Here is a 12,074-nt window from a genome sequence, read left to right on the forward strand (position 1 = left end):
CTCTAAATCCACCTTGTACAATATGATATCCACTAGCTATTTGAAATGTGGCTCCTTCAAATTTTGATGTGTATGAAGCACATACTGGGTTTTGAAGACTTAATACAAAAAAATTAAAATAGCTCATTAATAATTTTTATAATATTACATGTTATTTGATAATACTTTTGATATATTGGGGTTAATTAAGCATATTATTAAATTAATTTCATTTGTTTCTTTTTACTTGGCTTATTGGGTGAGTTTTGGCAATTTATGGTCTTCAAATAATTGGTTCGTTTCATCTAAGTTTTAGTTGAATTTATATACATAGAGTTGTTCATAGTATTCCCATTTTATACTTTCAATGTCTGTGGGGTTTACAGTGACACCTCATCCCCCACCCCCAACACTGGTCATTTTGTTTTCTCTCTTTTTTCCTTTCTCAGTCAGGCTAGAGGCTTATCGATTTCATTGACCTTTTCAAAGGGCCATTCATTTCCCTATTGTTTTCCTGTTGACAATTTCATTGATTTCTGCTCTTTATTTTTTCCTTCATTCTGCTTGCTTTGGTTTTAATTTGCTCTTATTTTTCTAATTTTATAAAGTGGAAACTTAGATTGTTGATTCGAGACATCCTTTTCTATTATAAGTATTTTATGCTCTAAAATTTACATGTGGCAATTAGAAAATTTAAAATTACATATGTTGACTTCCATATGTTGTTTGTATTATGTATTTGTATTTATTGCTCCTCTAATAAGTGTAACACACTAGCAAAGTGGGTTTTTTCCCCACTACATTAATAAAAGTTTAATAGCCTATGGGATTACTGAGCCAAAGAATCTCAGGCTCTCAGAAAACAGTGAGCAATAGCTTTGGGTGGTTTGGGTTTCTCCGAATTCAATTATGTAAAAACCTGGGATATGTTTTGAGTTGAAAATTAAAATCTAGGAAAGTGTCCTATGAAACTGAATCTGAGAGCTTGTGGTTCTTCAGTGTTCTTTGTCTACTGACAGATTAATTGAGCTTTTTAAAAAGAAAATCAGAAAACCATCTATATAAATATGAGTTATAGAGTTGAAAGATGAGATTGCTTCTTCTAATTTCACTGGCTTGACTCAGGGCCTGAAATTTGTACCATGAAAGTCCCCTTCCTAGTCCTCTGGCCCGAAATCTGGAGCTTTGGTTTACTCACTCTGCCAAGGATTTCCCATCATTGTGTCTGCAGGACCAAACAGTGGGGAGAAGAGAGAGAGGGAAAAAACAATGCAAATTCACTGCAAGCTCTGACCATAATTCCTCTGGTCAAAGAGGGGTTTCCCCTTCTCAGAGGTTTAGGCACCTGCTTGGTTGCCTCCACCTTCTCCATCACAGCCGCCTCTAGGGGAGTGCCTGGGCAGGGAAAGAGAGAATAGAAAAGCAAAAAGCAAAAACAAAAGCCGGGTATTTCCTCCCTTTCTGTCTGACCCATGGAAGCCCTCTTTCTACTGCTTAGATGTGAAAGAGAAGACTCTTCTGGAGCTTTTTCCGTCTACCTCTGGGCATACTTCAGGGTGTCAACTTGTGTTTGAATCTAAGCTGGGCAACACTGGAGGGAGAAAACAACAACACTGCTGTTTGGTGGTTTGGGGATTCTGATCTCTTTCCCTAATCTACCTGCTACCCCTTACTTTGCAGCATCCTCTGTATACACACATTCTGCCAGGGTTTATAGCTGCCTTTAATGGAGATAGGGTGATGTGTGTTTATTCCATCTTGCCTGGAACTGGAACCAGTATTCCATTTTCAGACAATTTTTTAAGACAAAAATTCTAATCTAACTTAAGTCCCTGAACCTCAAATATGTGGTAGGAAGGTGATAGAGGATACAGATGATTTGGAAGACTGGGCTAACCAAAGAATCAGAAGTTTGCCTTATTCTCCTGAAGACTAATAGCTTAATGAACTTGTCATAAGAATGATATAGCCATGCCATTTGAAAAACTCTTGAGTTTTACATATTTATACATTATATCTAGGACAAAAATCTGTATTTAGAAAAGATACATTCTTGGTTAATTACAATATATACTTGGATCTTTTCTAGAGAAGAACAATCTGTTGTCATCTAGACAGAAGAGCGCAAGAGGGACATTTCTATCCTAACATTTAAGCTAACTCAGCAGTACTAAAGATTGAGAGTAGGGGTGAGTGAGTCCTGTGCTACCATTTTTATCTGTTATCCCTCATTGGTATTTCTTAAGCCATCTGAGTTTTGTCCTGTCAGTCCCAATCTCAGACCAAGACCCTTTTTGTGAAAACTAATAAGGACTATGAGTTCTAAATTCAATGAAAAATTTTGTTGTAGATTTATATTTTAAAGAAGTACTGATTTCTAAATAATAGCTTGGAGACTACAGATCTTAAAAAATGCTATTTATAATCCTGACTTTTGACCCAGATTTCAAATAGGAATGTATTTAGTGACAAATAACATGAAGCCCAACCAACATTGGGGTTAAACATCTAAGAGTTTACCTATGTCACAACAAGAAGCCTGGGACTCAGCATGTTCTACAGTATGAAAGAAGCATAAATGGTCAATTTATAAACATATTCCCCTATTGTTGGACATTGTTTTGTTTCCAATTAAATTATTTCATTAAAAACATGTGGAAAGATGCTCAATATCATAGCAAAAGGACTTTCGTATCTGTATCCTTTCTAGTGCTCTCATTTCCAAGGAGAGATTCAAGAAATGAGGTTGCTGAGTCACAGATGTAAGCATTTTACATTTTAATGCTTGCTAGTTTCCAAAATGATTGTGTCAGTCCAAATTCTCACCAACAATATGGTAGAATGTCCCTTTGCTTGAATTGTCATTGGATATTATAAATATATTGAATTTTTAATGGTGCACTAGGCAAATCATGGTTTATTTTTTATTATTATTTAGTTTTGCTTCTCGGGCTATTACTGATGTTGAGCATCCCTTCTATATGTTTATTGGTGGTTTGCCTCTCTTCTGTGAATCATGTGTTTTTTACTGATTTTATTGGTTTTTTTGTTTTTCTTATCAATATGCAGGGTTGTAACTCTTTAACTTTCATATAAACTGCAAATATATTTCTCCCAGTCCATTGTTAGTCCTTTAAATTTGGTCTATGGTATCTGGAAAACTCATATTCATCTCCACGATGAATATCACTTTCTCTGTCAAGCTTCTCCTGAATTCCTTGGCCGTTAGTCATTCTTTCCACACTATACACATAATATTTTTTGCATATCTCTGTGTGCTGAATTATAACTATAAACCTTTTCCTCCTGTCCAAAAAATTATACCAAAATGAAAGTCAGACTAACATTATAATAGATATATTTTAGAACCTGCTTTCAACTTTCTAAAAGTAAATCATTCACAAACTTCAGAATTTACTTTTTGCTTATCATTAGTACAATCACATCATCTTTCATTTTAGAGAACGTTAGTTCCACTTCTCAACTGTCTCCCCATGAAAACTCTTGTTTTCTTCTTTCTGTACCTTTTGTTCAAGAGTGCTGACTTCAAAATACCCAGAGGATGCCACTCCTGCCGTCACCCTCTCTTCTAGTTATCTATTGCTGTGTGACAAACCACTGCAAATTTTAGTGGCCAAAAATACTTATTTACTTTGCTCACAACTGTCAACTTGGACAGGGCTCAGTGCAGAAGATTTGTCTCTGCTCCACACAGTTCAGCTGGGAAGCTTAACCAAGCTTGGAGAATCTACTTCCAAGATGGCTCAGATGGCTTACTCACATAACTCGCAAGTTGGTGGGCTGTTACCCAAGATCTCAGCCAGAGCTGTTGCTGGAAGCCTCAGTTCTTCTCCACATGGGCCTCGACACTGCTACTTAACTTCCTCACAAGCTGGTTGGGTTCCAAGAGTGACTATTTGAAATTACAGAAAGTAAAAGCAGCCAGTCTTCTGACACTGGGTCTGGAAACTGGTGCAGCATTATCTGTGCTGTAACATTTGGGGCAAAGCAGTCGGACAGTCTGTCCAGTTTTAAGAGAAAGGACACAGACCCCACTTCTCAATGGGAGGAGTGTCAAAGAATTTATGACCACCTTTAATTTACCATAATCTTCCTGCATACTGGGTTCTTCTAAAGTTGTCAAAAAGTTGTCAGTATTTGCTATACCAAGTCATGCTCTATTCCCTACAGAAATATGGAAGATGCCTCTCTTTCTTGTCAATTCTTTGTCACTTGGTGTCTCAGCCTAAAGCAATATGGTGAGTGCCTTGTATTTCCCACAGGCCCTTGAGCTTCTGCCATGGAGTCAAGTCCAACCTTAACTACTGAGCCAAAACCAGGGATAATATAGTGTCCTCCCCCAATTTGTTACTCTACAGTCTCTGTGCCTACAAAATGTTCCACTTACAGAATTCCTTCCCCTCTAATAAATCAACTCCCATCAATGCTTCGTTAAGTATAATGACACTCTGAACTGCTACTTAACCTGAACTACTAACAAATTATTTGTGATATTTACAATATTAATGCACCTTAACTCCATGTCTGAGAAGCTATTGTCATAGACTCTTTCTTAAACCAACTTCTCTTATATAAATAATATTTTATCAGATTGTCCATGGCACTCTCCAATCTAAAGAATTTGAATTTTATTTAATTCTACACCTCCATACTACTCACTGGAGCTGAACATCTCAGAAAAGAAATACCCCATAGACTAGAAAAGGGCCAAGTGAGGTTGGGAAAGTCACTAGGAAGTTTTACTGTTTCATAATTTTAAGACTGCTTTTTTTTTTAATGGAAAAAGTTCTCCATATTCAAAAGTATAAAAGAAAAATTAAACTGCCTACTAGCTCATATTCCCCTAGGAATAGCTATCACTATTTCACCAATTTTCTTCAAAATAATCAGTGAAAAATATGACAGGTCCTTTATATGTGTAGAACATTAAGACACAGATTCCTTTGAGCCACAGAGAAAAAGAAATCTCGTGTACTGTGGTGGGAATGCAAACTGGTGCAGCCATTGGGGAAGGCAGTATGGAGTTTCCTCAAAAAGTTAAAAACAGAACTACCTTAAGATCCAATAATCATACAACTGGGTATTTACCCAAAGAATACAAAAACACTAATTCAAAGGGATATATGCACCCCTATGCTTACATAGCCAATTATGGGAGTGCCTAGGTGATTCAGTCTGTTAAGTGTCCGACTCTTGATCTCAGTTCAGGTCTTGTCTTGGGGTCATGAGTTCAAGCCCCACGTTGCACTCCACAATGGGTGTGGAGCCTACTTTAAAAAATTAATAAGTTAAAAAAATAGCCAAATTATGAAAAGAGCCCAAATGTCCATCAACTGATGAATGGATAGAGAAGATGTGGTATATATATACAATGGAATATTATTCAGCCATTAAAAGAATGAAATCTTGCCACTTGCAACAACATGGATGGGGCTAGAGAGTATAGTGCTAAGTGAAATAAGCCAATCAGAGAAAGACAAATGCCATATGATTTTACTCATATGTGGAATTTAAGAAACAAAACAATTGAACAAAGGAAAAAAAAAAAAAGACAAACCAAAACCAGACTCTCACCTATAGAGAACAAACAGATGGTAACCAGGGGGAAAGGTTGGTAGGGGGATGGGTGAAATGGGGATTGGGTAATATATGGAATTGCTGAATCACTATATTGTATACCAGAATCTAATATAACACTGTATGTTAACTATACTAGAATTAAATTTTAAAAAAAATTTTAATATTGGAATTTGGAAGGTACAAAATAATTTTACCCCTCTCCCCTCAAGATTACAAATCAATTGAAAAATTGACATCAAGGTCAGATCTGAATCAAAATATCTGCTCTCATTACCGTAAAACTGGACCAGAGGATGGGCTGATTTGGTTTTCTATTTTTCTTCTTAAAAATCTAGTCATCGGGACCTGCCTGTTAAGAGAATTGGGTCTGAGGCACAGACACACATTCAGCTGCAATAGAGGGTGAGACTGTGGCCTGCCTCTGCCAGGCAGGGATTTCCAACCAGGTTAGCAGCAGCAGAGTGAGTAAAGAACATGTAGCCCATGGGTAGACAGGGTCTGCAGTGGGAGACCTTGAGGTTGGCTTCCCCATGGCAGCCACTTCTTTCCCTAGTCTCACCAATCAGGAACATAGCCTCCCTCATTCCTGTAGGGAAGCAGGAGAGATAGGTGAAAGCATCTGAGAGAGTAGCATTTCTGAGAGAGTAGGATTTTCTAACTTTTGGGTCTATAGGAAAATAGAGAAAGAGAGAAAATGGATTTCCTATATGAAGTAAACATTCAGGGTAAAACACTGCTATGATGCAGATAATGTAATATAGGTTAGTCCTCTTCCAATACTGTCTTAAAGGGTTCCATCACATTCTCAACATACATGCTATAAAATTTTCTCTTGGGTGTAAATATATAATTAAGTCACACAGATTTACTTTATTCTTCATTCTTAAAGGACCTTATCAGGAAAGTGAAAAGACAACCCACAGAATGGGAGAAAATGTTGGCAAACCCTACATCTGATAAGGGATTAATATCCAGAATATATAAAGAACTCCTACAACTCAACAACAAAAAACAAACAACCTGATTAAAAAGTGGGCAAAAGACTTGAACAGGCATTTCTCCAAAGAAGATACACAGTTGTCTAAACACATGAAAAGGGGGTTAACATCATTAGTCATTAGGGAAATATAAATCAAAACCACCATAAGATACCACTTCACACACAGTAGGATGGCTATAATCAAAAACACAGAAAATAGCAAGTTTGGGCAAAGATGTAGAGAACTTGGAACACATGTATGTTGCTGGTAGGAATGTAATATGATGCAGCTGCTGTGAAAACCTTTCGGGGTTTCTTCAAAAAGCTAAACACATCCAAAATAACTGAAAATAGATACTCCAATACTTGTATGCCAATGTTCATTATAGAATTATTCATAATAGTTGAAAACCGGAAACAACCCAAGTGTCCATCGAAGTCTGAATGGATAAAAAAAATATGGTATATCCATACAATAAAGTATTAGTCATTCATAAAAAGGAATGAAGTTCTGATACATGCTACAACATGGATAAACCTTGAAAACATTATATGCTAAGTGAAATAAAGCCCACCATAAAGGAAGAATATATGAGTGAGTCCATTTATATGGGGCACCTAAAATGGACAAAATTGTAGAGGCAGAAAGTAGATTTGAGGTTACCAGAGAAGGCAGGAATCAGAGTCATTGCTTAATAGATGCAGAGTTTATACTTGAGGTGAAGAAATAGTGGTGATGGCTGCACAACACGGTGAGTGTAATTAATGTCATATAAATGTATATTTAAAAATGGTTGAAATTGCAAATTTTATGTTGTATCTATTTTACCTCAATAAAAAAATTTTAAATACTACATTCTTAGTTAATACTCAAGCTTAGAGTAGAAAATCATGCCATTCCTTACATAAGGCAAGTTTTAATAAGACTTTTAGCTTTACTACTAATATATTTTGACTATTTCTCATGCATTCATTTCTAGCTAAGCTAATGGAAATAGGACAAAGATTAGTATTCCCTGGGTCAGAAATTTAGTCAGAATCAGGGAACCAATAGATTTATAAGTCAAATCAGAGGTGAAAATTAGTATTCTATACTCAAAAGGGTTATTCTTCACTGAATGCTAATATTGCATATGTACAAATATAGGAGCCAGTGACCGGAAGTTTGTTTGGTTTATGTAAATCCTTTGGACAATTGCAATGTACTTAGTTACAAGACAGATGCTAAGGAAAAATTCTCAGCAACATCCTTAATGTCCTTCCAATTCTTCTTTCCTCCTAGAACCACTTAGAAATGTAATGTCAAGAGCAGCCATAGGCAAATCTTTACCTGACTGAAATCTCCCTCCCCTTTCCCAAATGTCTTCTTTCTTGTTAGAAATAATTTGAGTATGGTTTGAGAATCTAGATGCCTTTTGGGAGTTAATGTTTTTTCCACATGATTATGTTTTCACCACTGAAAATAGGGAAATATTTTTTCTCTGGACATTCCACTGGAATTAAGTACTATACTGCTGAACGGAAAATAGTATCTTCAGGGTATAGACATTACCAACATTAGAAAAACTCATAAAAATTCCGTATTTCCAGAAATTTCCCTTTTAGTCTAAATTACTGGGTTTGAGATAATTTTCAATGGAGACAGAACATTGTTTTTCTAGCAAATTAAATATACAAATTCCTCTGATATATTATTAACAGAATATTTATGCTACTTTTTCTTTTAAAAGCAGCAGGTATATACATATATCATTGCATTTCCCCCCAAATTTCCTTTTTTAGGTGTTTGAGGCTAACTGCTTTTATCATAATTTTTCAAATGAAGAACCTGAGACCAGAGAGGCTAACTGCTATGCCCAAATTAGAGTAGACTCAGCACTGAACCCTACACCCTCTCAACACCCCTTACACAGCATTCTTCTTTATAATTAGAACAAATTGCAGGGCGCTGTGCATAGGAAAAGAACTGGAATGAACATTAAATATTAAACATTATGGGCTTATTGAACTACTAATGTTCTTATAATTCAAAAAGCTCATATTAAAACTAACTTGGATCCAACAATTTTGTGCTACAGGTTAAGTTGTGCCTACACTGATAACATAATAGTTAATAAATTGGTTAAATTCATGATGTATACATCTGCAATATGGAATTTACCTTTTTATTATTTTATTCATTTTTAAATCATTTTTTTAAAGATTTTATGTATTTATTATTTGACAGAGTGAGAGAGAACAGCAGCAGGAATGGGAGAAGCAGGGAACCCTCCGTCCTCGGGCTGGATCTCAGCACCCTGGGATCATGACCTGAGCCGAAGGCAGCCACTTAACTGACTGAACCACCCAGGTGCCTTACCTTTTCATTATTTTAAAAAGTCTTGTCAGCAAATCTGGAACAGACTTCAGACTCCTTGATTTCTTTTTTTAAATCAGTAACATTGGAGGATGATGCTACTAAAAATTTCTTTGGGGGGTGGGTGGCTAAGTTGATACTGATAGGTGGGGTCAAGGAGGGTTTGGGAGATGGACATAAAGAGGTCATGGCGAGAGGCCTACGTGAAGCCAGAAGTCCTTTTTACCTGAGACCTCATATTCTTAGATCCACTCACAGAGAGGGAGAATGTCCCCATGATCCTATGGCATGTTATGGTAAGATCCACAAAAGATATGAAACATTGATCTATCTTCTCCCTTCATTTTACAGTTAAAAGGCCTGAAGTCCAGAAGGCTAGTCCATAGCCAGAAGACTGGCATAAAAAGGACAACAGGACTTTAGAATCTCAAACTATAAGCACCTTCTGAGGATGGATCCTGTTAAATGGGAAGCCCCCGTGCCGTCCACCCACCCCAGCGCCTGGATTGATTTAAGTATGAAAATATAAGCATAGTTGCTGTGGAGCTGAACTGCTTTGCCTAAGACAGCATTTCCCCTGGAGTTGTGCAGCCCTGGACACGAATAGGGTTGGGAGAAAAGAGAGGGAGCCTGAAAGGTCCAGACTTCCGGGAGCTGCTCCACCACTCACATTTCATTAGTAGACCTGCAAATGCTGGCTGGGCATGAAGTGTTAGTGGAAACAGGGGAAGGGATGTAGTTTCAAGTCCAAGTTAACTTCAGCACAAACACTTGGCAGGTATATAAGGAGCTGGGGACACAGGAGACCATGAGAATGTAAACCTCAGGGGATGAGCAGTAATTCTGAGGAAGTATTGGGTTTCCACAATTCATGGAATTCAGTTTCATTTGTGTAGCAGCTACAGCCGGACTTTGAATTTTTAGCTGAATTACACTAGTTAGTGGTATAATTAGTGCTAAAACACAGGTCTTTTGATTCCTGGTTCAATGCTCTTTCACATCATAATGTGTTCTTTTCGTATATACAAAGGACTTCCTGGTGGCCCAGGATTTCTACTTTGAAAGACAGCCCAGAGCCCAGAACAAGGAGCTGCGTACACAGGAGAATAAATTCTAGATTCTAATGGCTCCCTGCTTCAGTACTAATTCTTTGTCAATTTTTCAGTCTGATATATCCAATTACTTATACTACTGTCCAATCAGAAAACCACTGTCTGTATAGATCAGATGCAGTTTAGATCTGCTTCTAAATCTAGGAAGCAAATATAAAATCCAGCCTAGATGTTCAAAGAAGCCAGAAATACTAAAGCACTAAAAACACAGAGTCATTGCCAGCTGCCTAATCAAACCTCTTTGATCTTAATGAAGACATTCATTTACCTACGAGGGTTCTTAACTCACAGGGCTTAGAAGGGGACGCCACTTAGGGTTTAAAGTGACTCTGCCTGTCACTGTTTTGAAATTTTTAATAATTTGATATCTAGGTTTGTGTTTTGTAAGTAAAGTCCAATGGGACAACAGAGGAAGTGCTGGGGGATTGGTGCCTTACGTCACATGGGGTCCTGTCTCCCAGAGAGTCTCTGCTATCCTGTCTGCTCCCCCAACCTTGTTCAATGACCTCTTGCATCTGACCTAGTGCGGGTCAGGGCACAGCTAGGGAAAGATTGAGGTCAGGCTCACACCCTGTGCACTGAGCCATGGCTGGGGCCCAGAGCCTGTGAGGGTGTGCACTTGGACAGCATGTATCCCATGCCTGAAGGAGCTAGACCTTAAATAGCAGATAAAATACAATGTGACAGGTCAAGAAAAAGCTTTTTCTTCCTTTTTGAACAGGAAGCTCACCTTTTTATTTTGCACTAAGCCCCACAAATTATGTAGCTGGCCCTGACTTGATACCTTATCTGGCAATCCCAAGCTAATGTTATTTTTAGATTCTGAACTAAATAACCACACATATATAGAATAATAACTCTGATTTTACTAAAATTATTATTTGGTTTCAAGAACTCTTAATATTAAATACAAATTCAGATATTTTCAACAGTTCAACAGAGGGAAAATAAGCTTCTATATTATTCTTGCCAGCAGGTATCATTAACAACAGAAAGTTTGGATCTGTTGTTGTGACTTGACAGTATAATGGATGAAATGGAAAAATGATGGAATTTTTTTTTTCACTGAGGCAGCCGGGAAAAAAAATTAGTTATTTCTCCACAGTGAAAATATTATCACTCCATATTTTCTATCACATTAGAGAAAGTTTTTAAAAAATCTTGTTACTTCTCTCCAATGCTGGTATTTGCTCATAAATAACTATATTTTCCATTATCTATATGGCACTATATTACAATGGCAATAGGCCAGTGATGTCAGAGAAATCAAGAGGAAGTATAAGAAATAGCTTTTTATTATTATTTTTTTAATTTTGCATCTGCTTCACATTTAAATATCTTACCTTGAGCTTGGCCAAAAGAAGTTCATGATCATGAAGAAGTTTTTTGGTCTCATCTTGACTGCTACCAATTTCTAGAAGATTGGGCTGTGATTCAGCCAATTGAAGTTGCACCCATTTGCCACACTATAGATAAAAATGAAAGAAAATGCATTTTTAGTTCCTCTTGTTTCTTCCCCTTTACCCTTCTCCTTTTCTTCTTCCTTTTTTCTTTTCTTTTCTTTTTTTTCTTTTCTCTTCTCTCCTTCTTTTTCCTTCTGTTTCAATTATACTGTGAACACTTTATTATTTCCACAGAGATAGGTTTTACTTATATTGAAATATAACAGGTTTAATATACATCCATTCCCTCTCTTTTTATTTTTTTTTCATTCTTCAGGTAAATTCTTTTCTCCTAGCATACTGTATTTAAATTAAAAATTCTCAAATGGGGGCTCCTGGGTGGCGCAGTCGTTAAGCGTCTGCCTGCAGCTCAGGGCGTGATCCCAGTGTTCTGGGATCGAGCCCCACATCAGGCTTCTCTGCTAGGAGCCTGCTTCTTTCTCTCCCACTCCCCCTGCTTGTGTTCCCTCTCTCCCTGGCTGTCTCTATCAAATAAATAAATAAAATCTTAAAAAAAAATTCTCAAACGAAGAACACACTGAATATTGAATATTACAAAATTACAGAACATGTTACACAATTGTACATTCTCTCTCTCACAAAAC

The 12,074-nt window shown here is 37.0% G+C and overlaps 1 protein-coding gene across 6 annotated transcripts in view; it reads right to left on the minus strand.

Annotated features, from left to right (window-relative positions):
* The window catches only part of CCDC141 (coiled-coil domain containing 141), a 202,173-nt gene that overhangs the window by 167,017 nt on the left and 23,082 nt on the right, over positions 1 to 12,074 (minus strand). For 5 of the 6 annotated variants that reach the window (XM_087861825.1, XM_087861823.1, XM_087861817.1 and 2 more), the window contains one exon: positions 11,371 to 11,493. In XM_087861825.1, the coding sequence (XP_087717951.1) occupies positions 11,371 to 11,493 (123 nt within the window). Of the gene's footprint in view, positions 1 to 11,370; positions 11,494 to 12,074 lie in introns of those variants that run through there. The other variant, XM_087861829.1, reaches the window with a different exon arrangement.

Source organism: Ursus americanus, chromosome 1, assembly GCF_024610735.1.
Source record: "Ursus americanus isolate L20-20 chromosome 1, mUrsAme1.1.p, whole genome shotgun sequence".
NCBI classification, from domain to species: domain Eukaryota; kingdom Metazoa; phylum Chordata; class Mammalia; order Carnivora; family Ursidae; genus Ursus; species Ursus americanus.